Source organism: Octopus sinensis, linkage group LG2 (assembly GCF_006345805.1).
Source record: "Octopus sinensis linkage group LG2, ASM634580v1, whole genome shotgun sequence".
In the NCBI taxonomy this organism is placed as follows: Eukaryota; Metazoa; Mollusca; class Cephalopoda; order Octopoda; family Octopodidae; genus Octopus; species Octopus sinensis.
The window spans coordinates 99,246,810-99,273,991 of NC_042998.1; the positions used below are offsets into that span (position 1 = coordinate 99,246,810).

General features: G+C 34.9%; 1 protein-coding gene across 1 annotated transcript in view; it reads left to right on the top strand.

Annotated features, from left to right (window-relative positions):
- Positions 1–27,182, top strand: part of LOC115231265 — a 116,274-nt gene that overhangs the window by 41,423 nt on the left and 47,669 nt on the right. Inside the window, exons 2-5 of the mRNA XM_029801330.2 lie at positions 6,053–6,236; positions 20,786–20,852; positions 26,185–26,260; positions 26,925–27,020. Of these exons, the coding sequence (XP_029657190.1) occupies positions 6,053–6,236; positions 20,786–20,852; positions 26,185–26,260; positions 26,925–27,020 (423 nt within the window). The remainder of the gene's footprint in view (positions 1–6,052; positions 6,237–20,785; positions 20,853–26,184; positions 26,261–26,924; positions 27,021–27,182) is intronic.

Below are 27,182 nucleotides of genomic sequence, written 5' to 3' on the forward strand. Positions count from 1 at the left end.
ATCTCGCAATGAATGTCCCACACAAGGACATGAGAGAGAGAGAGAGATTAAGAAAGATTCTGTCTGTTAGGAACACTGGAAGTATGAGAGCTGGGTGAATGATAGGTTATAAGGAGCTTGACTATTGACCTTAAAGTTCAAATTCTTCTGGTATCATATTATTGTTGTTAGCAGTTAGCTCCAAGTCAGCTCTGATTGGGCAGGCATACCATCAAAGGCATTTCAACCATGAACATCTTTTCTTTTTTATATATCAAGGATTAGATTATCCAATGTGCTTCTTTTATCTTTTATCTTTATCCTTTATCTTTTATCTTTTTCTTGTCTCATTTATTAAACTGTGGCCATGCTGGGGCACCACCTTAAGAATTTTAGTTGAAGAAATCGACCCTAATACTATTTTTTTAAAGCCTGGTACTGTTTTTTTTTTACAAAACCACTAAGTTATGGGGTTATAAACACACCAATCCTGGTTGTCAAGCAGTGGTGGGGGACAAACCTAGACACATACACACACGCACACACATGTAATGGCAATGTAGTTTTAATGCCATGATACAGCAAAATGATTAAGGAACTCTGTTTGACTGATTATTAAAACAATCATTTAAGTTGCTTTTAATATTGATTATTATTTTGTTACATTGTTGAAGATAATTATGATACATAGATATATACACGAAAGGCTTCTTTCAATTTCTGTCTACCAAATCCACTCACAAAGCTTTGGTTAGCCATAGGCTATAGAAGAAGTTGCCACACAGTGGAACTGAACCTGAAACCATATATTGGGAATCAAACTTTCTATCACACAGTTATGCTTGCACCACTCGATGTTGACCTCAGTCTTGCTTGTTAAAGGCTTTCTGCTCCTGGAGTCATCTTCCACCTCCCTGCACCCCTCTTTGAATCTCTTGTGCCACTCAAAAGCATGTGCACGTGACATGGAGTTATTTCCATACATTTGCTGAAGCATTTCAAGTGCTTGTGATGGAGTTTTCCCCAACTAGACCAAAAATTTCAAGTCTATTCATTGTTCTGTGTTCATCGTTCATTCCTCGGTGCTCATAGCTGAATGGCCTGAAAAAGAGGAGGTGTAAACAAAAGCATGTGAAAAGATATGCAATGGTTGCAGAAAGCTAAGCTTACAGTTATATACTCCCATGATATCATGTTAGATGATAACACAATCTGCTTATCCCTCTTTCATCCATAGCTCACACAGCACACCCAGTCTCATTATTTTTCAGACAGAGCTTGCATATACATATACATACATATATATTATGTTTTCAAAAGTTTTAATTAAACCTTATTGCAAGTTTTATTCACTTGTTATTTACTTCCACTCTAATCTAAGGTAACCACACCAAAAATATTGCCATGCCCTCACTATTGGTGAGGGGTGCACCCCACCTCTAGAAACTTTAATCTAGTCACCATGTAGATGCTGCCAAAATTACTGTTGTTATTGTTTATTTCCACATCAGCTCAATCAGGGCAGATTGAGCTGATCCATGATCAAAGGCATTCCAGTCATGACTATCCCATTTTTTTTCAGAATTTAAGTATTTAGAACTACTACAAAATGTCCTTCCACTTTTTAAAAAATCAAATTGAAGTCACATTAGGGAGGTTTGGCTATTATATCTAGCAGAAAGAGTAGTTATATAAAAGTTTTAGCATAGGTTCATGAAGGATTTCGGTTTTGTTTTTGAAGAAGAGACCAGGATGACCTGTGATATGTAATTCTCTGGAAGACCCTGCCTACCCATTCTGTGAAACTAAGTTCTAGAAGTGATGTGTGTATGTATATAGCTACACAACTGTGCTCTGTAGCCTTTGCCCAATTTCTTCCCAAAACAACCCCACCACCTTTCGTCTCTTTAACTGCATTTTTTCCTTGACAGTATTAATCTTTCTGACTACCCAGAACCTTTTCACTTGATACACATACCTCCTCCTTAATACTGTCCTCTCCACTTAAACTTTACATTGAGCCCTGCACTTGAGTCACCAAATCAGTACACCTTTTCCACCACCATACTCTCCATGCACTACACCAGCCTCTCTCCATGCACTACACCAGCCTTTCTGTCCTTTCACACTCTCATAACCCAACCCAACTACTTATCATCTCTTTTTTCAATCCTTTGTATTATAAGCTATTATCTATAGCTGGGTTGGTATTTCAAATAACTCATGTAAAGATGACTTATCTCAATATATTTTTCTCACGGCTTGTATACTTACATTCTAGAAAAAATAAATTACATAAAAAGAGACCCTTTTTTTAAGGATTCATGACCAATGGCTCTTTGGCAGCATTATAATACTAGTATCTGTTTATTGTTATTGTTTAATTTTTGGTCACTCCTATAACCATAAACATTCTGACTGTGATAAACTGTTTTCTTCTTTTGTTTTTGAGAGATTACATTGCCCATTGTATTCTTCTTATTTAAGATTGTGGTGTGATTTGAGGGAGATTTGGTCGCTATTTCTAGTAGGCCAGGGAGTGACTGCATAGAGGTTCATTAGTTAGAACTACTGGTATCCACTTTATTCATAAAATATCTCAGTATAATTTGATCTCAAATCCATAAAGACAGTAATTTATGTAGTACAAAAATTTCAGTTTAGCTCACCATTATCCTGAATATAATCTTGATTCTAAAATAGAAAATAATCTATTTTCCTATTGTTGTCATTATGGTCATTGCTATAGCCATTGTTTTCGTCATCATTGTTGAGCTGTGGCAATGTCATTTATTTCAGTTTAACAAATCAAATGTCAAGAGAACAGGCTTAATATATTGAATTTCTGATAATTCACAGATTCAAAATATTAGAATGGTCCACCTTCAAAATGAAAGCTGAGAGAATTTTAAGTCTGAATCAATCATTTCCTCATGACTCTTTTGTTTAACAATAGTAAAGTTAACGTTAACATATATTTAATACAATGAGCATTTTAAGTTATACTGCATCCAGTAGTGGAGCCTTCGTTTGGGAGTTATAAGGTTTTTGAGGGATGTGGAATCACTTCTTAGTCACTGTTGTTCCAGGTCTGTTCTGACACAGAGTAGTAGCACCTGTAAGAGTCACAGACAGGGGTCAAATAACATATTAGGGCTTGCCTACATATACATATAATGACTGGATCAGGTGAACTCTGCAGAAGAACCCTTCATGGTTTGACAGCAATGCATTGCGGAAGGCAGCAATCATTTTGACCTGGTCTTTCCACTGGATTGAAGATGGTCACAACAAGAACGAGGTTGATGGTGCACAACTCTTTTTCACCTTTAAACAAAGTTACCACACAAGTCATCAGTCACCCAAAGGATAACCAGAGGTCCTTGTCACCCCAATGGACAAAAATGAAAATGAGCATTAAGTTCAATAGGACCACCATTAGTCAGAACTGACCATATATCTGCACATAGGTGTGCCAGCTTGGGCATGGAATTTTTCAGGAAGATTAGCAGTTGCCCATGCATGTAAGTCTTCTCTTTCTTTGATACCAATGTTTATCTAAGAAAAAAGCTACTTACTCGGGCCTATACAGCTTGGAACCAGTGTCAATACAGGAATTACTCTTTCTGTCAGAAGACCAAAAGCTGGAACAGATACTGTAAGGCATCTAACTCTATCCACTGCCCTGGTTTGGCATTTATTTATTGATCCCTAAAGTATGAATTGCAGAGTTGATCTTGGCAGCATTTAAACTCAAAATGCAGAGAATTTGAACAAATAGCAAGAGGCATTCTATCCTACACTCATGCTCTGTTAATTCATTGCCTTGCTTCATTAAGTAACTAATTAGAAATAATCATGCAATGAGAAGAGACAGTATTTGATTAAACATATATTGGCCAGTGACTAATATTGATTAATTAAATCAGTAAGTATGAGAGACAACTCTGTGTATGTTTCAGTCATATTAAACCTCCTCAGCAAAGTATGGATTTCTCAGTACTTACTAAAATATTGATAAGAGAATAACTAAGTAAACATTGTACTCTAGTTGATTTGGAAAAGTACTATACTTTTAAGAATAAATTACTCAGAATTACCATTACCATCTGCACAAAAATAACAGTTGAGTTCATAACATATTGAGTGTAGTGAGCTAATGAAAAATAATTATGCTGTGAAAAAAAGGCAATATTAGTCAATGATGGATATTGGTTTTACTAATTTGGTAACTATGGGAGATAACTCTGGATATGTTTTTCTCATATTACGACCTTATTAGAAAAGCATAAATTTTACTATACATGACAAAGTAGCCTTAAGAGAATTACAAATTAAATCTACCATATTGTACACTAGTTGGCTTGGTCTTGACTAATAATTCATAACTGAGTCATCATGCCACTCCCTTTGCATTGATGATTCAAATTCTTGGCTGAGATAAATTATTGGAGAATGAACCAGATTTGTCATACAGATAATTCAAAAATAGAATTTAAATCAATGCAATGATTAACTTTATAACATGCATTATATATAGTGTTGAAATATTATATAGTTTAGCTGAACTCTTTAACCATGAACGTTTCAAGTATTTTGCTTAAAAGTGAAACACTTGTAACCCTGAGATATCAGCTGATGATAAAATTACTTTGACGTTTTAGTCATCAAGAGAAAGAACTGCTCCTGCAGTTTCTACTTGAACAAAGCAACTGTGATGTTTATTTCACCTCAAACTGTTTTGGACTTTTTTTTTAAAATTTTTTGTATTGTAGTTGAGATTTAACCTTTTATTTATTCTGGCAGGTGAAGACATCAGAGTTCTAGTTGTTGGTGGTTGCTCTGACTGAGCAGATATTTGATCAAAGGTGTTTCAGATATGACAAATGCCTCTTCTATTTTCTACAGACATAGTATATATTTAAGATTCCAATAACCAATGTGTCTATTCTTTTAAGAAAGTAAAGACATGATTCTAAATCTTTTTGACTTAGTGATGCTCTGAAAACCAAGTGAAAAATCAGTAGTGTCATGCTGTATGTTGCATGAAAAATCCAAACAAAAATCGTTTTAAAGTTTAAAATTTATTTTAAATATTCAGAAAACTATTGCTTATCTATCTTGATTTGATTATTTATAATGCTGGTAAATAAGGCGATTAACTGGCAGAATCGTCAGCACACCAGGTGAAATGCTTAGCAGTATTTCATCTGTTTTTACGTTCTGAGTTCAAATTCCGCTGAGGTTGAATTTGCCTTTCATCCTTTCAGGATCAATAAGTTAAGTACCAGTGAAAGATTGGAGTTGATATAATTAACTAGTCCCCTCCCCCCAAATTTTAGGCCTTGTACCTTTAGCAGAAAGGATTATTTATATGTATAAAGGCAGTGAGCTGGCAGAATATTTTGTACACTGGGCATAACTCTTAACAGCATTTCATCTGTTTTTACTTTCTGAGATCATCATCTACTGAGGCTGAGTTTGCCTTTCATCCTTCTGAGGCTGTTAAAATAAATACCAGTTGGACACTGGAGGTCAATGTAATTGACTATCCCCCATCCCAAAATTTCAGGCCTTGAGCCTATAGTAGAAAGGATTGTTTAAATATACAGATAAGGAAATAATATATTCTCAAACATAGAATAATGTTGACAGAAAAGCAGGAACAAGATAAAATATCTATATTTTGCAGAAAAATTTGTCAGCTGCCAGCCATGAGACTCAGACTCACATCCCTGTGATATTTAAATGTATGTATGAGGGTGACAAGCTGACAGAATCATTAGAGCAACAAACAAAATGTTTAGCTCTATTTCTTCCAATTCATTGCATTCAGAGTTCAAATTTTGTCACGGTTGACTTTGCTTTTAATCCTTTCAGGGTCGATAAAGTAAGTACCAGTTGAACACTAGGGTCAATGTGACCACCTACCCCCTCCCCTAAAGTTACTGGCCTTGTACAAAAATTTTAAACTGTTGTTTATAGCTATATGTAACAAAATTATGAATGATATGTTTTTCAAGCATTCTTGTTTTCTAAAGTCTTGAATTATATTTTGTTTGGTCACTTATAGAAAACCCTCTTTGCTGACCGAAGCCATCCAAGTAAGAAGAAAGATCGTCCAAACAATCAAGCTAACGTCATTGCTCTTCATAGCAATGGCGTAAATACAGATGAACGTCGACGCCCAAATGTTAATGTAGACTGCCATGAAGCAGGCACTGGTTACACACCTCTAATACTTGCTGTTCTCAATCGTAAGTAGATATATGAATTATGATTTTTATATTGCTGCCATAGTTTAATTGTTCCAGAGTTTCTTGCTGTCAATTGATAGACACAGGCATGGTTTTGTGATTAAGAAGTTTGCTTTACAACCACATGGGTTTGAGGTTTAGTCCCACTGTGGGATCCCTTGGGCAAGTGCCTTTTACTATAGCTCTAAAGCCAATGCTTTGTGAGTAAATTTGATAGATGCTGTGTGGAAGCCTGTCATGTGTGTGTGTGTATGCTTCTTTGTTCCTCCCTCTACCACTTAACAACTAGTGTTGGTTTGTTTACATCCTTTTAACTTCACAGTTTAGCAATGCAAACCAATAAAATAAATATCAGATGTAAAATATAAGTACTGGAGTCAATTTGTTTGACTAAATCCCTTTAAGGTGGTACCCCTGCATGGCTGCAGTCCAATGAGTGAAATAAGTAAAAGATAAAAGATATTTCATGGTCATATTTCTCATAAAAAACATTTTCTAGGTGTTTCAATTAATTTTTAAAGTAATTGAAAATTTTAAGTGGTTTAGTAAAATACTTAATTTTCCCATCTATTGGTTGTTGTTGTTGCTTAGATCCAGGTCAGTCTTCATTAGCAAGGCCTACAATCAAAGACTTTCCAGCCTTGATCCTCCTACCTTTTTGTATTTTTATCACAGGCAATATTGTCCAGTGCATACTTAAGATGATAAAGTGTAGTTTGAGGGTGGTTGCTATTTCAAGCAGTTTAATCAGCCAGATAGCGGCTTCCTCATTTCATTGATGTATCAATATGGTCTTTGTAACATAACTTAAGATTCATTCTTAATATTATGATAGAAGGTCTTAATTTAAATATATAAAGTTTAACACAAGTTGTTCTATATCATAGAACTAGGTGGTCTCAGGTATTAAAATGGTTGATCTTTACATTAGTGGCAAAAGTCAATTACTCTGATACTGAACTCCAGTTTCTCTAAGAGAGGAGAGACAAATCTTCTGTTGAACAAACAGTTACTTTATTACATGGACTTTCTCAAAAATACTTCCAGCCCAGTCCTTATATGGCTGTGTAGTTAAGTAGTTTACCAGTTTGATCCAACTGCATGGAACTTTGGCTGAGTGCTTTCAGAGAGACCATTCCTGTTCTTGAATGGAAGATTTTATTTGTTGCCTGGTTTAACACAACCATCTGGTTTGTGGGTGCTTTTAGTAGAGCTCAGGAGTTTACTTTGTTGTAAGCATTTCAGCCATATCTCCCATTTGCAGGTAGCTTTCTTCCTTCCATCTACCAGATTCAGATGTCCAGACTTGGATCATGAACTCTACATTTCCATCTCAGACTAAGCCATTAGAAGAAAAGAAATACAAAATAACTAAGGTAGTACAAAATAACATACTGTCCTATTACACAACACCAGAATAGATTTGAACCGATAGTCTATGTAGTGAAATTCAAATTTCCTATCTAGTTAGATATTTTGTTTTTTCTAAGTATATGAGGGAGATAAAAAGATAAGGAAAATATTAAGAGCAACCCGTACATCCAGCTCAACAAATATGATATACTTTTGAGTGATTTGGTACTTCTTTGTACATACCAACATGCATTATGACAAAGATTATTTTTTTCACTCTTAAAGCAATTTTCTCATGGTTAAAAAATTTACTTCCCAACCACATGGTTTTTGGGTTCAATTTCTTGAACTTTACACATATAAACTTGGAGCTTAAAACTAGCCAATTAAACATTGAAGGCCAACCAATAGATCCAGTTTATCAAATATACTATGCTCTAGTCTGGCCTGGTACTTCACTGCACACTCTGATATGACATATTTTGTTCCTGAACCTTACTTAAATAGATTTATACAACATCATTAGATAATCAGACATTTGAAAACAACTTACAAGTTATATAGACTCCAGAGAGCTGTTGAATACCTTTATAGATTCCTTGTATCATACTGAGGGTACATTGCATTCAGATTGTGATTCCTGCATTAACAGCAACAGAAGCTTGAAAGTGAATTTGACTAATGTAGAATAGCAGAGATTATTACTTGGTATTTGTAATAGCAATCTAGTAACCCAGTACTTGTGCCTAGGCAATTGATGTTATAACTATTCTGACATACACATATTGTTTGTCTTCTGCAATGCAAGTGATAAGGATTTTCAAAATGTTTCTCCTCTAAGTCCCTTGCTAACTATGTTGTTGTTGATGGTGAAGGTGGTGGTGGTGGCGGCGGTGGAGATGATGGCATAGGCAGTTTTGATAGTGATAGATAAATTATTTTGTTGTGATAACCTGGAGAACTTGTAGCATTTATTATTTGCATAATGCAATGTAGTGTAATGGCATAATCATTATAAACTGATCACCAAAAGTCATTGGATGAAAAGAGTGCCACAGAAGATTTTGTTTCCATAAAGAGTATATGGACTAAGTTATGTTAACAGAGAATACCCCTTTCCAAGTTATGTTCACTGAAGGAATGAACTTATCATTGATAGCTAACAAAATACTAATTTTACAATGCAATTGCTGCATACAGCAATGATTTGCATCACACTGTAAAAGCTCAAAGCAATGACTCTGCTGGCTAGAAATTGCAGTTGAATTTCTCTTAAATCACAATGCAGTTCTATATATGCAAAACGTCAGGATGGTCACAGACAGAATGTTTTTGATCATTTTGATCAAAGGTCTGTTTAATCAGGGGGCTAAACAACAACAATAACAATGACAGCTGGATGGGCCAAACCATTAGGAGTTAAGTATCTTGGCCATAGACACAGTGAAGTGTCTGTGACAGGATACCATCGGACCCACCAACCGTTCAGTTAGTAATCTGACACTATTGATTCGACCATCTTTACTTTGTTGTATAGAGTAATGTAGAAGTTAAGAAGAGTAAAGCTGTGTAGTGTAGTGTTTGGCATGGTTCCAAATATTTTTCATTTTCATATTGCTGTTTATGCTTCAAGCCTGTAATATATTCAAATATTATTTCTATATAAACTGTTTGGTTTCTTACTTGCATATGGCACTGAATGAAGGTAGAAACATTGCCAGACTGCTGCTAATGTGCCAAAGTGTTTGTGTGATGTGAAACAGGCTGCAAAATCTCATTTATGTGTATGATGTACACACACACACACACACACACACATATATATGTATATATATATGAATATATGTAATATACATATATGTAGTCTTTCACTTGGCTTTTCTTTTTTAATCTTTTTGTAGACATTAATTAAGAATGGTTGTGGTTTATCTGCAGCTTCGCATGGTTGTCTGACATGTAGAGAATATTAATTTAGGGCAGCATTTCTTAAACTTTTGCCTGTATTCTCCAATCCACTTTTACCAGTTCAATAATCCCATTTTTCCTGTCTTATAATAAAAAGGTCTTGTATGCAAATACATAGTTTATTCCTTAACATTAACAAACAGCCTTTTCTCAGTTTAACATTCTTAAACTCAACATTACCAAGAATAAATCTAGCTAAAACAGCATGAATTATGACAGATTATTTTTTTCACTCTTAAAGCAATTTTCTCATAGTTAAAAAATTTGCTCCCCAACCACATGGTTTTTGGGTTCAATTTCACTGTGTGGCACCTTGAGTGAGTATCTTGAACTATAGCTACAGGGCAACCAAAGCTTTGTGAGTGGATTTGCTTGATGGAAATTGAAAGAATCCCATTGTATGTATATATATATATATATATATATATAGAGAGAGAGAGAGAGAGAGATGGAACAAAAACAGAATAGGGGGCATTAAATGTTCGGACAGATAGATAACACAAAGGCAGACAAGAGAAACAACAATTAGAAGGATAGGCAAAAAAAGACGGGTCATTCTTGGCTTTCTTTCATCAGTCAAGTACCAGAAGTCACGAACATTTTGGACAGTTACACTTGAGATGGTTTGATCTGGTTGTTCCAAAAAAAGTCTAAGCTAAGAGCATTAGACCCCTTTGTAAGAAAGAAAGCTAGCAAAAGTGTACAGCAACAAAGACAAAAAAACAATATATATATAATTGAAAGAATTTGGAGTCAACTAGAAGGAGTAGAGTTGGACATTTATTTTCAATCACTACAATTGTTTCCATGTAACGTAGTTCTTCAGGCATGCAGGTACTTGATTATGCGACTGTTTCCCTGCATTATGAGATCTATTTTCCTCAGACAGTATGTAAATATTGTCTCCATAAGTTCAAATTCTCGGTTTCAAGGGCATCCTCTGTCTCTCATGGCCTGGAGTTAGTAGTGGCCAGTTTGCCAGTGGACTCTCTGCCACAACACATCCTTTGATAAACTCAGTGGCTGCTACTAACTCCAGGCCATGACAGACAGTGAAGATGCCTTAGAAATTGAGAATTTGAACTTACGAAGACAATAATTACATATCACTTGAGGAAACACAACTAGGTCTCGTAATGCAGGTAAATGGTTGCATTATCAAGTACTTACAAGCCTGGAGAACTACGTTGCATGGAAGCAATTGTAATTATTGAAAATAAATGTCCAACTGTACTCCTTCTTGCTGGCTCCAAATTCTTTCAGTTATCTATTCACACATGACAGAAGCCCATATGCAAATGTGGAAGTATGTACTACCAGATAGTACAAGGTGAAATCTGAAGGTGGACAAGCTTTATACTGTACTCTACTATGTTCTATGCTATGATGCTATGATGGACCGTGAAGTCTGGCGTAGCATGGTAAATTCCATTGTCTCGACCACGGTCGAACAATGATGATGACTATGTTCTTAAAAGACTACACCATATATATATATAACTGAAGAGATGGCAGCGTGGATTTCCACCTCAGCATCTGAAACTCGGAGTTTTATCATGGCTACCGAATAATTGTCACATATTACATTTACAGATAAATTCCTCTATTTACATAATATCGAGGCCTCTTTCTTTCTTTTGTTGTCTTACCATTTTATCAATATATATATAAGCACCCATGCTGGTGCCACATAAAAGCACCTGGTACACTTTGGAGTGGTTTGAAAGGATATCCAGCTGTACAAACCATACCAAAATAAACTGGAATCTGGGCAGCTGAGAAGCTGCCCAGTTCTTGTTAAACCATCCAATCCATGCCAACATGGAAAGCAGACATTAAATGATGATGTGTGTGATGTGAACCATCTCCTTGCCTTGACATTCTGTGATAATTCTAAGTGAGTGTCACCATCATACAAGCAGTGCCTTTCTTTTCCAGGCTGCCATGAAAATATGTCTGGTCATGAGGAAATATTACCTTATTTGAAAACAAGTAAGGGTTGGTGATAGAAGGGACATCTAGCTGTTGAAAATCTACCTCAACAAATTCCCTCCAACCCATGCAAACCTGGAAAAAGTGGGTGTTAAAACAGTGATGAGGAAATGCCAAATTTTCCCCTGGAATGCTGAAATTTTTTTCTCTTGGTTAAGAATTGTAGATTTAGGATTTGATGTGCTTTCTAACAAAAACACAGAGAGCTACAAATAAGATTAGTGGTTATTGATGAGGTTGAGATCTTATTGATAAATCATTGATGTGTTTTCTTTGTCTTTATTAACTTGAATGCTCATAAAGTGATTGAGTGAGTAATGGGGGAAGGGAAGAGATTTATAAGTGAGAGAAAGAGACAGGGAGATAGAAAGAGAGTGAGGAAGGGAAGAAGTGAGTGATGTAAGGAAATAAGAAGTGGGTGTAGTAAGGAGCTAGTGGGTGTGGATTAAAAGAGAGAAATTTGAGATGCTGCTGTGGGGTAGTAACAGGTCATCTACCACTTGGTTTGTTAAATAAACATTGAAGTCTTGACATTATTTTTTTGCATCTAAGTAAAGGAAATAGATTTTCTTTTTTTTATTTTGTTTTGTTGAATCCATCAAGTTAAGAGGTTGTTCTTTTTGTTGTTTACTCCCACCCACCTCTATCAACCCTACTCCAAGTAGACCTATGATCAAAGACATTCCACCTATGAATACTCTTGTTTACACACCAAGTAAATCTAGGGATACATTAACTAACATGTAATCCTTTTTTAAAGAAGATAGATTCGATTTGTGAGAGATTTGACTGCTATTTCTAGCTGGCTTAATAACCACTCTGAAGCTCTTTCATCAGTTTGTGAGATTAAGAGGCTGAGTGGTTGAATGGGAAGTTTGATATCTCAATGGATAAGGGAATATGACTTAACAGTCGCTATTTTTACTGTTTTCAAAAGAAAACATAGATAAATAATGGTTATATAGAATCCATGTGAAGGCCTTTCACGTTGTGTTAATATTGTAAAGAATTTGTATAGTTTTACTATTTTCTATTATAACTTAGTGGAAGGTATCCAAACTAGAAGGACAACTTCAAGCCAAGGGAGATGCACTGTAACAGCTACTCTGACTCATAGGACTCACACTTGCAGATAGCCATCTCTATCCCAATAATGGTGAGTGAGGATATGGTCCAGGGGTCAAAAACACCAGAGGTCTCCTATGCTCCTGGCTTGACCATAAAGCTATCAGAAAGTGACCAATATAGTTTGCTCTTCTCAGCCTAACGAGCAGTGGATCCTAGACTGGTAGTTGATCACAGTAAGTTGCTACTGGAGAAGGTGTCACAGCATGTCACATCCTAGTAGATGGGGGTCCTACCACCACAGAATGGGAAAATCATCATGCTGTCAGGTTTTTTACTGTCCCTTCAGTCTAGCCTTGCTGGCTCAAACTAGGAACAGAAGCCTGTGGCCTCTAGGCCATGCTTTATGATTTCGTTAAGAGCAACATGGAGCAGAAGGCAGCCAGCACTATAACCCCTCACTAGCTGTAAGTGCCTGTAAAAAGTATCAACCCTGGCATTAACTCAGATAAGAAAAGACCTCAGGTGGGTCATGACTCTGTTCATCTCCAAGAGAGCTTGAAATGGAAACAAATGGATAAGAAGAGTTTTTAACCAGCCACAACCACACCTCAAATAGCCCTCATCGGCAGTGGTACTGATTCTGCATGTATCTGAAGTCCCAGACCTTCCCTTTTGAAGATGAAAACATTCATTCATTCATTCAATGTTACACCCAGTAATTAGTAAGGTATGTTTTATATAGTGTGGCTGTTGTACTTCAGAAGACAAATGTTCTACTATAGCCTCAAATTGAGTAAAGCTGTAGTGAAATTTAGCAAACAGAAACTGTACAGAACCCCCCCCCCCCCCACACACACACACACACACACAAGTGTGTGCATATGTGTGTGTGTTAACAAAAGTATCTTGTGATATTTTATGTAAGTTGCTTACATGTAAATTGCTTCCCTTTAGATCTTCTTGACTCTGAATTTCATCCACCTCTGAATTAGATCAAATAAGTTCCAAGGTATCAGTCTATATAATAGGCAGTGGACTGGCAGAATCATTAGAGGTTGTGGTATGTAGTTAAGATCCTTTGTATTCCAAATTCAAATTCTGCTAAGGCCAAATTTGCCTTTCATTCCTTCTTGCTCAACAAAGTATAAGGCCTTTAATATTCCTATAAAGCATCCTAGATGAGGCTAGAAATATGATAGACGACCAAGAGTAAGACATATTTTCAGTTTAGTGACTGAATCCAGTAAAAATAAATAAGAATTGCAGAGATTAGTTCCATGGGATAATGAGTAATGGGTAGCAAATTTACAACAATATTTTCATTTTCAGGCATGGCTATTTATGTTTGTTTACATTACTAATGCACTTAGGAATGGAATGTTATAACTTCCATTTCTTCCTTCCCTTAAATTAATAATCACCTATTAACAGATATAGTAAGTTATTAAAAGACAAGGTGATTCTATCATATTTGCATGGGTTATTGCCAATGTTATAATTCCTGGTGTTATGTATTAGGTGTTGTATGAAGTTTTGTGTTTTAAACATATAGGAAGTTTTAAGGCATATATAACAAGTACATATATGTACTTGCTTCGGCACTACATACACTAAAATTTGGAACGATACAGAGAAGCATTCCATATTTTTTAAAGGTACAAGCATGGTTATGTGGTAAGCTTGCTTCCCAACCACATGGTTGTGGGTTCAGTCCAACTGCATGGCACTATATATTATTAAAGTGGTGCTCAAGTATGACTGAAACAAGTGAAAGAATGTGTGTGTGTATCTATGTGTGTATCTTTGTATCTGTGCTTGTTCACCACCCCCACTTGACAACCAGTGTTGGTGTATTTACATCCCCATAACTTAGTGATTCAGCAGGAAAAAAAACTGATAAAATAAGTACCAGGCTTATAAAAATAAGTCCTGGGGTCAATTTGTTTGACTAAAACCCTTCAATGCAGTGCCCCAGCATGGTCACAGTCAAATCACTGAAGCAAGTAAAAGAAGATAAAAGATAACAATATACAGATGTATGGCATTGTTTAAAATGATAAAAACTTGAATCACATTCATGTATTTTTTATGATTTTCATTTCATCATTTTGGTTTTTGGGTTTAAATCTCTACCTTTGTTCAGTTTTTTTTTTTTTTTTTTTGTTTTTGGTCTCAAGGATCACTAATGAAAATACTTATATGATACTGAAGTTTATTACCAAACAAACCTTTAAATTGACTAAGTTTGGGACACTAGTTATCTTAAGATTACTTGCAACATTTTATGGTCTGTTTATTGACCTTTTTGAAAACAACCTGCTTGAGATAATCCCTGGTTCTATGATACTAACTTCCTATTTTTAACTAATCTAAATTATAACTTTGTATCAAAACTTCTTGTTAATTTATGTTCCAAAAACCAAGTTAATAATGAAAAAGTATTTCGTTTTTGGATTTGGTTTGCAAGATTCTTTATATGAGTTCGTGTATTGAAGCATATTCTGTTGTGTCTGAGGAGAGTCATTTTCTTTTTTTTTTGTGCCTTATAATTTAACATACACACAAGTTGCAAGATGCAACGAAAATTTTTCGGAAAATAAAAATAAGAAATAAGTGGAAATTTTACTGGTGTGTATGTTACATTATAAGGCACAAAAAAATAAAATGGCTCTCCTCAGACACAACAGAATGAAAAAGTAATCTAACTAAATTATTTATTTTATGACATTACTCGACACAAAGAATGTATTTCAACAGAAATAACATTACTGTTGAATATTTCAACAGAAATAACACATTCCCCCTGGCCCAGGCAAATGAAATATTTAATAATTAAAAAAAGATTTTAGTAAGAGAAATAAATTGATATAACACTTTCTGTTAATATAACTACAAAATGACAAAATCCTGCTTTTTCAGTAAAAACTACTGGTAATAGTAATTTCTTTGTGAATAAAGGTATTGTCACTAAACTACATATGTCCTGTTGGCCTATGAAGGACCCCTGTTAGACTATCACACAAAGACTCTTTCTTTAGACAATTTCTGTTTGCCATGCCATGCAAATTTCTTAAAGCCTCTCTATCTTAGTGTAGGTCATAGTAATATAAACACATTTTCTTTAAGATATTTTTCTCTGGGTATTTTAAAGTTAGCTCTCATTTCAGCTGTTGTGTGTGAGTGTGTGTGTACTCTATATTTTCTATGCAGGATTTTTGCGGCCCCTTTCTTCTTGTGCGTGTAATTCATATAGATTCACAACTGTAGCATCAACTGCCTGTTAAGTTCTCATGCACTCTCCATGATTACATATTTCACTAAGATGAATTCAAATTGAACTTTCAGGATTCATAAGCATCTATCTGCTCTATCTCTCTTTGTGTGTGTGTGAACAAATGTATCTATATATAAAATATAAGAAGGAAAATGCACACAGTTTACATAGTTTTTATATATTTCTTTTTATATATATATTTTATAAGTGAAAGTGTTTGTCGACCGGTTTCACTTTCGCTAATCATGACATTAAAATTATTGTAATAACGGTATTTTCTAAAGAAGATTCAATCACAAATTTCTCCACACACAACATGGACTTATGGTCTCTAAGACGATTCAAACAGTATATATGTAAAAAAACATAAGCTTGTTTTTGAAGCATTGAAATGTATTGTAGAACAAGTACACAACATGGACTAAAATCTTCTTAAGAAAATACGAAATTACAATAATTTCAATGTCATGATTGAAATACTATTTAACCTATAAAATATATATATCGTTATCATCATCATCATCGTTTAATGTCCATTTTTTATGCTGGCATGGATTGGACGGTTTGACTGAGGTCTGGAGAGCCAGCAGCTATATATATATATATAGTCTGAATTTTATAGTGTTAATTATCCATCACAGCTAGTCTTATCAATCATTTTTGTGTGGAGTTATATAATGGAGTGTTAGGCAACAAACCAGTTATATGGTATACACTCGTCAGAGACAGCCACTATATAATTTCATGCAAAACTGACTGGTAAGACAAGCTGTGATGGATAATTAACACTATAAAAATCAGACAATATACCCACTCAACTAACAGTTATACGAGTGCATCTTCTCCCTGACTTATGGTCTCTAAGACGATTCAAACAGTATATATATTAAGTCATATGTAAAAAAACATAAGCTTCTTTTTGAAGCATTGAAATGTATTGTAGAACAAGTACAAATATATATTTTTCAATCCATAAATACTGATAGAACAGCATTTACACGTTGAGAAATATATCTTTCTACTTGTTATATATATGTACATATATATTTTCCTTCTTTTATTTTATATGTATATTTTTTTGCATTACAACTCACCACGTGGGGATAATCAAAATTCTCCTCCTCCCTTTTTGTTATATACATATATATATATCATTATCATCATTCAATGTATATGTTCCATACTGGCATTGATTGGCCAATCTAACAAGATCTGACTAGAATGAGGACTGCATTGGTCTCCAGAGTCTGCTTTGGCAAGGTTCCTATGGCTGGATGCTTTTCCTAATGCCAAACACTTTGCAGAGTGTACTAGATGATTTTTCCATGGCACCAGCACTAGTGGAGTCAAAAAATAACTCACCAAACAAAATCCCTTCACAGAATAGCAGCGTAGTGTTGAGAGAGATGGCTTAGTGTCTGGTGTAGAGGAGTTAAAGTAGGAAGAGAGGCTGGAACACTGGAACAAATGTCTTGCTGTAGACAGGACACATAGGTACCACAGCAGAAAATGGAGAAAGGATGGTGGAGATAAGCTATCAGGCCTTACAGTCTTGGATTTAGTCTCACTGCATAGAACCTTGGACAAGTGTCTTCTACTATAGCCCCAAGCTGACCAAAACCTTGTCAGTGGATTCAGATGGAAACTGAAAAAAGCCTATCATATATATCTCTGTGTACAAGTGTGTGTGTCATCATACAAGTGATGTTGTTCATTTCCAGTTTTCCATGGGAAAACATGTCTGGCCATGGGAAATATTACCTTCCCTGGAAACATATAAAGGTTGGCAACAGGAAGGGTGTCCTGCCAACCCAACAAATTCAACTTAACTCATGCAAGCACTGAAAAGTAGACATTAAATGGTGGTGGTGACGACGACGATGATGAAAAGGAGGAGGTTATAATAACTTTTCCTTTCTTTAAAACTGAATGAGTGGTTTGAGTAAAATTTGGCTACTATTTCTACCACCTTGAGCGACTATATAGAGGCTGCCTCATTGACTTAATTAGAGTAGGATGGTGTGATGCAAGTTAAGTTAATGTAGTTGAGGTCACAAGTTCTAGCAACACTCCTGTCTACTTTGTTGCCATCTTAGGTGTGTACTCTATTCATCTAACAGTACTTGGCAGTAGGAGGGAATGTTGCCAGTACTCAGTACTTCCTTATCATGAACTGGAACACACATTGCATATAAGCTTTGATATTAAACTCAATTCATATATTATTCAACACCTAACCATTATGTTTATTACCTATTTCACTGAAGATCAGCTAAATGTGTGTGTGTGTGTGTGTGTGTTTGTGTATTTTTCTGCTTAACTCTGATCAAAACCTATGATAAAAGCCATTCCATCTTTTACCATCCCAACTTCATTAATACAAATATATTAATTCATTAATATATTTAGGATTGCTTTATCCACTGGGTTATTTTTTAAGTTGATGAAATATGATTTGAGGAAGATTTGGTTTCCATTTCTAGCTGGTGAAGTGACTACATAAAGGTTCCATCAGCTTGCATTTATATATATATATATATATATATATATATATATATATATATACCACTTCTTAATTTCAATGGAGGCAATGCAAGCGGAAACTTGAGGAACATAATGAAGATCCACACTCGAAAGTCAAATACATCGTCATCATCATCATCATTATCATCATCAACCTCGTTTAACGTCCGTTTTTCATGCTAGCATGGGTTGGACAAGTACATACATATATTCAAATATTTTTCCATATTTACAAAACGGATATATAAATTCCAAATATAAAAATATATATAAATAGATAATAATTGGTGTTATACTAAAACACAGTGAATTCACATTTAAAAGTTATAAAACATTGGTGTAATTAAAAATTTGGGATGATAAAACATTAAAAGGATGTTTTAAAATCCCCCAAAAAATAATACAAAAGTTTAAGTTCCATCTGCGGGCCGTTTCAGGGATGTGCCAAGTAATATGATATATTTCATATTTTCAAAACTAACACTCCCTTCATCAGAATGTTTTTTACACACAATCTACAATAACAAATACAGAAATACTATTAAATACTATTTTGACTATGGGTTTTCATTTGTACTTCTCTTCATTTGGATCCTTGCTTTTTTAGCTTTGGTTCACCAATGTCTGGGTCACCCTCTCTTCTGCCTCCCATATGGTTTCCAGATCAAGGCCTGGTGTATAATGCAGGATGTTGGTTTCCTTTTGGATGTTTTCTGCAACAGCATCATGTTCATTTCCTGAAGGAAGGCTTTCTTTCTCCAGATTTTGTTGGTTGTGAATTGTCATTGATGCTTCTGTAACTTGACTCTTTTTCAAGGTAGGGTTGTTTGCCCTACACAAACCCATTTTCATCTCTGGAAAGAGGTGGTCCATATTAGTTTGGCCTCTATCCTTTGACTAGTCCAGCATGAAAAGCCCTGTCGGGAGCTTGTATTCTGCTGAAGCAGTTCTCTGTGTCATTGAGGTACACTAACTATCACACCACAATAAGGATTGGACTTTGTAGTGGATGTGTCTGTATGGTTGAATGGTTAAGAACTTCTCTTTGCAACCATAAGGCCCAGGATTCAATTTCACTGCACAACATCCTGGTTAGATATACCTTGATTCTGTTTAAAAATAACATTAAAGGTACATGTGTCTGCAAAATGCTCAGTTACACACTCATTCAATGAGCAGGGAATTTGGTTGATCAAATAACTGAATGAGTTTTGCAGGCATGTAATTTTTTTGCTTTTTAATGGCTTAGAGGAGGAATGGCAGTGCCAAGACCCTTTTCAAGGCCTCTGAAACAGGTAGAGGGAAGGGCCAAGGTCATCTTCAAACAGAAAACATGATCTGGATGCTTACAACAGAGTGAACTTTGCTAAAGATACCTATGGGCCAGGAAGTAGAGGTAGTGGTGGTGGCAGTGGTTGTGGTACTGGTAGAGGTGAAGGTGATGGTGTTGGTGTTAAACTATGTAATGGATTAATCTTCTCAAGAACAGAAATGATCCTTCTAACTGGCTTCCACATAGCCTCTGTTGACCAAGTTTCACTCACACGGCTTTTGTTCACCCAGGGCCATGGTATAAGCCCAAGGTGTTGAACAACAGGATAGAACCCAAAGCCATGCAATTGAAAATTAATTGTCTTAACTCTACAGCCATGCATGAATATTTGTATGTACATATAGGAGCAACATAAATGTATGTTGATGTTTGTAAGCTGTAACATAAAAGATATGATCATTCATGCTCTCAAATTAATCTTAAATTAATCCAAGTTTTATAAGAATATAAAATCACTTCTCCATTATCATCATCGTCATCATCATCATCATTATCAATAGTCATTTAATGTCCAGCTTCCATGCTAGCATAGATTGGACAGTTTGACAGGGCCTGAGGAGTTGAAGGAAAGAAGCAAATTATCTGTCAATGTCCACTTTATCTGCCAATGTCCACTATGGGTTCTATGGCTGGACACCCTTCCTAATGCCTACTACTTTACAGAATGTGCTTGATGCTTCTTCATGGCAGCAGAACTAGTGTGGATTGCTTCATAAGTTGCTAGGCTAAGGGCCTAAAGTGGCTCCTATTAATGAGGGTGAACAGAAGAGAAAGTAGGTGATGATTCTAGGTGGAGGAATGTGGGATGGTAAGCAAGAAAAGAGGATGGGGAAGTTTTGTAGGGAACTGGAAGAAGGAAGATATCAGTGACAGGGTTGAGAAAAAGTGTTGGACAGAGTTGAATATAAATAACTATTTAAACCAAAGCATATACAATACAAATAATAAAAGACAGAGACAAATTGATCCAAAAAATTCTCAAATCAAATTAAATAAAACAAAAACAGAATAAAAAATCTATTATTTTTCCTATAATTTCAGAATTAAAAGAAATCAGCCAGTTGTTACTTGCTTCTTTTGCTGATCCCAATGAACAGGATTTTAAGGGGTAAGTAATGATTTATGTATATAAGAAACTCTTAAATGAATTAAAAGTGGTGCTTCAGTAGGGGCTTGACCACAATACCCCAAATATTACAGGATTTAGACATAGGTATGGCTGTGGGGTAAGACATTTGCTTACCAACCACATGGTTTTGGGTTCTGTTTCACAATGTGACACCTTGGGTTGGTGTCTTCTACTATAGCCCTGAGCTGACCAATACCTTGTGAGTGGATTTGGTAGATGGAAACTGAAAGAAGCACATCATATGTGTGCACATGTGTGTGTGTGTCTGTGTTGTGTCTTTTTCCTACCACTGCTTAACAACTTGTGTTGGTTTATTTATGTCCATGTAACTTGATGGATTGGCAAAAGTGACAAACAGAATAAGTACCAGACTTTCAAAAAAATAAAAAAACCAAAGTCCTGGGAGTGATTTGTTCAACTAAAACCCTTCAAGGCTGTATCCAAGTATGGCTGCAGTCCAGTGATTAAAACAAGTAAAACATAAAAGATATTTTTTTTATTTATAAAGCCATTACATTTCTTTTTTAAATGATTAACCAGATGGCCAGTGTCCAACCTTTGTGACCCTTCCTAGTTGGTGAGAATGATGCAGTTGATGCTCAATGCTAACAGATCAACATTTGCAAGAAAAGTATGAGAAGAGAGGGGATTCTAGAGATTTATAGTCCTAAGGAGAAAAGACTAGACAAAGTAAATTTACACAAACTTTGTGCAGTTAGACACAGTGCAGTGACTGGAACGAGTGGGACATAGGCAAGTGGGCCAAGTCAGAAGAGTAGAGAATGTAAAAAGGGGAAAAGCATACATTTTTGGCCCCCAGTCAAGTACATCCAGCCTAGGATGTCTCTGCCTGCAGTTGGGACACCACTGCATACATGCAAGCAAATATTCCATTATGGGTCTTACACAGACATACACATATCATCATCATCATCATCATCATTTTAACATTCACTTTTCCATGCTTGCATGAGTAAGATGGAATTTATTGAAACAGATTTTGTACAATCAGATGGCCTTCCTCTCTCCAACCCTCACTTTGAAATAGGTGAGGTAATACCTGACCATGGTCAGGCATGTCTTTCATGTCTGACCATGGAAGACTGGAAACAGACAACATTGCCAGTATCATAGTGATGCATGCTAATGGCCATCAAGAGTACATACATACATTCATGTAAAAATTGGGCGATAATGGGGTAGCAATTCATGTAAAAACAACAAAATAATGGGTTCATTAGGTTAAGTTTTACTTGTGAAATGCAGTTGCTTTGAATTTGCTTCAGAAAGAGGTCTATGTTTTTGGTGGTTAGTTGGAGTAGGGGCACTAGGAATGTGGCCTGTGTGTCAAGGGTGGGCAGCAGCCTGAAAAAATTTGAAAACCACAGCATTATGATAATCACAACAATGACAATGAAAGCAAGAATAATGACAGTGATTATTCTCGTTATGTTGGTGAGAATGATAAGAACTATGATAAGCAGACACATATTGTTTATTTAAGACAACAACCTTGATTTCTCTTTAGACTCTAACAACAACAAAAGCACATTACACACCTTATTTGGTGAGTATAAAAAATGGTGTTACTATTAAGAAAAATATTTTTAACAGAATATTTATATTCATGTCTTCAAAAGCGTTATTTTGCTGATCAATAGGTTTGGATCATACTTTTCTCTCACCTTTTTTTGTTTTTGTTTTCTTTTTTACCAATCTTTGAAAGGTTAAAAACCCGCATAAACAATTTCAAATGTCATTCTGTATTTCTGAGGGCATGTGTTTGTGTGTATGCATGCATGCAGATGCTTGTGTGAGTGAGAGAGAGAGAGAGAGGGAGAGAATGAATGACTATGTGTGCATGTATATTTTAAACAAGTATATGACTTCAAAATATAATATAGTTGGAAAACAGGCCAATTACAACTATCTGAACTGGACAGAGAGAAGATTATAAAGAAGAAAAGGAATACAAACAACAATTTGAAATTAAACATATTGATTTCATCTCAAATCCTTCATCTTGAAACTGTGAAAGTCTGATAAAAGTAATTTTGTGTTGCAATTTTCTTAAAATATTCCACTTAGTCTCAATATAGCAGGAATTTCTGGAATAGAAAATTCCTATTATTTCTAATCTTAAAGTTATTGATTTCTTACAAATTTCTTGTTCATTGCTCTGAGCAAAGTAAATTAGTTATGATTAGTAAAAAGCAATTTATATTTCTTTTTTTCCTCTCCAAATTTGTTCTTCTGAAAATGGCAGCAACTCATTTTATTTGAAATTAAAATCAAAGAAAGAATGAGAAACAAATACCATTGTTAAAATTTGGTAAAAGTGTGTTATTCTACACAAAGAAAATATTTTGAGATAATATCTTTACCTATGTGTTTTCTATCTAAACAATAATATTTCTCAATTTCTAAGGTGTAAGACTAAAACAATCATGTTAGCAATATTCCTTTCATCCAATTGTTGCTTCTACTTTTGTTGTTGTTGTTGTTATAATAGATGGTGGGATGGCAGAAAGTAGTGGAATCACAGAAATGGTAGAGTACTGGACTCAATGCCTTGTTGTGTGTTGTTCCTCTGTTTTCTGATTTAAATTAGAATACCTTTCTGGGTTTTTTCCTGGTTTTGTTTTTTTTTTCATTGCTTTCGTTTGTATTCTTTACTAGATCCAGTTAAATGATTATTATATAACTTAATTTTACTGTATCTGTCTCTGCAATTATTCACAATGTACTTCCACATTGTCCTAGTTCTTCTTTTAAGTTATCAGGCCATTTAATGTTTACTAAATTATACAGTGCCTGTTCCTATTATGATCTGTAGCACCACAAGATACCTAATCCTTCTTTCAAGTTATTATGCCACTTAGATTTTATTCATCAATAGGTCAATATATCAATCAAGTCACTTTGTCTGGCAGTATAAATATAAACCATACGTCTCTGAAGAAGTCTAATAAGGCCAAAACATATCTTGAGTTATCTCCATATAGTCAGGATCAGACTCACTGACTCCTACATAGTGCATATTTTGTTTTTTAATTAAATTAAATTAATTAAACTTTCAAGGTTATTTCCACTGTTGTTTATTTCTTTTGCTTTTAAACAGATTTGTTACTTGTTTGGTTACTGATTCTTCCTTCTCGCCATCAGTGTAATGTTAATTAAAATTTCTTGGTTCACTACATTAAATTTGTTAACATGATGAATGAACTGGATATGAGTTATGAGATGTTTATATAGATAACTATATGTAGCAAGCTAAGCACTGCTAGCTCACATATCCTCTGAGCAAATTTACCATGTTTCACTGTGTCTCTGGTGCCAAATGTTTTAACCCATTAGATACCAGTCCACCTGAGACTGCTCCTTGTTCTATGATATAAACTACCTGTCTAAAGTGGTCTAAATTTAAACCTTCAATCAAAATTTCATGTTACTCTGTTCCAAACAAAATTATTTTACTAACTTCCTCAATATTTTCAAAATTAATTGAAACAAAGTCAGTATATTCCAGCAGAAATAAGGTAACAAAATGATTAAGAAAAATTTACTTCCAATAGACAGGAGTCATATTCAAGAGAAGACTCACCTTATGCCTTTATTCATTTTGTGGTTGCTTGAAGTTGGTTGTGGTAGTAGTGAGTTGTGCATAGGTATGAGATTTTGCTTGTATTAGATTCATTCTCATCCACTGAACATCAAGAAATGACAGGTAAATAAGTGATCTTTTCAGTTGATGGAGTTGTCAAGTATTAGAGATATTATTCATTATATGATAGAAATAGATGGTAGACTTAATCCATCATGCATCTTGACACCACCACTTGTGGCTCTTGGGGGTGCTTTTAGTGGAGTCTGCTCTGTTGTGACCATTCAGGCCAGATTTTCTGTTTGAAGATAAATTCCTCACTTCTTACCATCAATCTTTGGATGCTGCCCTTCCTCTTCTGAATCATCATCATCATCATATCCAATTTTCCAAACTTGCATGGGTCAGACAGAATTTGTCGAGGGAGATTTTCTACAGAAAGATGATCTTCCTTTTGTCAAGCCTCACTTGTTTCCAAGCAATGTAATATTTCCCCATGAGCAGACATGTTTTCATAGAAGACCAGAAACAAATGATACCACTTTTATGACAGTTACACTTGTTTACAACTATCCCATGATTATCAAGATGAAGAGGGACAAACACCACACAGACACACACGCACACACACACACACACATATATGGCCTTCTCTCAATTTCTGTCTATCAAATCTACTCACAAAGCTTTGGTTGACCTGGTGCAATAGTAGAAGACATTTACAAAAGATGCCACATTGTGGGACTGAACCAAAGATAACATGGTTGGGAAGCAAGCTTTTTAACCACTCAACCATACCTACACCATACCTGACTAACTTTTGTGGAAAAAAAAAGATGAGAAGGTTATAATAGAGTTGCTTAGTAATATATATAAACACAATGTATATTGGATGGTAAATTGTAACAGTTTGGTGATTGTGTTTTGTAAGTGTTAGATACTGATTAGTGTTAGATACTGATTCTATAAAATACATATGTAGGGACTTGTATTCTATTATTGGAGGTTAGTTGTGTTGAGTATGTATTATCTGTGTTGTGCAGAAAGTGTACTTATGATATGTACTATCAAATTGAAATTTTCTTGCATAGGACAAGGGACTATATTTTTGACAGTGTAGAGTTTATACACCATGATGTGGTTTTTATATTTTTGTCCATATTTTTCTTTATCAAACCTAGTGCTGCAATTATTATTGTTACTGTTTTAACTTTTACACACTATATCTTGCTTATTTTCATTTTAAGGTCCTTTTACTTTATTAGTTGAAATATTTGTTCCTGTCTTTCATAATTAAATCTAGATAGTTTGCTTTGATCTCCCTTATCAGCCTGGGCAGACACAGTCTCTAAATATTGTAGCCAGATTGTTTTAATATACTCTGGTTTATGTTTATATCACAATATGGTTATGAAATACCAGTCAGGCACTTAATTATTTAATTAATTAATTAACAGAACCCCTTACCTTATAAATCTAAGGCCATAAACCAATGCAAGAAATTATAATTATCAACTTTGTTTCTCTTCCTTCTGGTAATCATCTCCCATAGAGTGTTTGAAAGTGTATGTCCATCAATAAACCAGTGTGAGTATCAATCTGCTTAGAGACACTAGAATTTCAGTTGATAATTTAGAAATATACAGTATTTCTCCAGAGGACTTTCATTTGATTCTGATGTATATTTAATACTGTTTTATCTTCCAGAAATACAGCTCTTCATATGGCTGTGTTTTGTGGCCGAGCTGACTTGATGGAACTTCTACTGCAAAATGGAAGTAAAGTAGGTATCCTTACTAAAAGATCTTTTTCATTAATGATTTATTAACAGAGCAAATTCAAACACCACCTCAACATTGATAATTTAACAGTTTCATCATAGAATAGTCATGTTAGACATTTAAAAACAGACTTATGCAGTTGTATTCACTTTGTATTCTTTAACGGTTTTGTATATGTATACTTTACAGTATCATTAGTTTCCATCACACATTTCTAACCTGATCACAGGCACAATTCCACTGCATATAGAAATAGTATCACCACTACTTTGTTCACTATAAATTGTCTCCTGGACACAGACACACATGCCAGAAAATAGGATAGTCAGTTGAAGTGTTATTTACTGAGCTAGTTTACTGTCTTATTCAGAAGAGAGCTTCAGCTGAAGAACCACTTCCACCTGTACCCTCTATCAAGTACTGGCATCAAACTTGAAACATGTAACAGGCAACAATACATCAAAGCATTGAGTTGTTCTTGGACCAGAGAATTGGTTCAAGCGTTTGCAGCTGTGACGATTTTCTAACTGCACCCAAGAGCTAGGTATTGGTACTGAGACAAACCATAGACAATTGGGGGGGGGGTCAATAATCCTCTACTTTTCCTTATAAATGTATGTGTGTTTGTATCAATCTTCTAAATCAATGTATTTCTTTGAATTGCAGGTGAACATACAAAATAGTGATGGTAATACACCTCTCCATATTGCTTGCCAATGTGACTGTGATAACAGAGTTTTAGTTATGCTGAAACTTTTAACGGTAGCTATTTCATATTTGTTTCAATCTTTCATAAAGCATTCGTGTAATATCATATCCATTCTACTAAAAACATGACCACTTGAACGAATGAATGTAAAGTGTATGCTTTTTCTTTTTTTTTTTTTTGTATATTCATTCATGTAAAGTTCATCTTACCATATT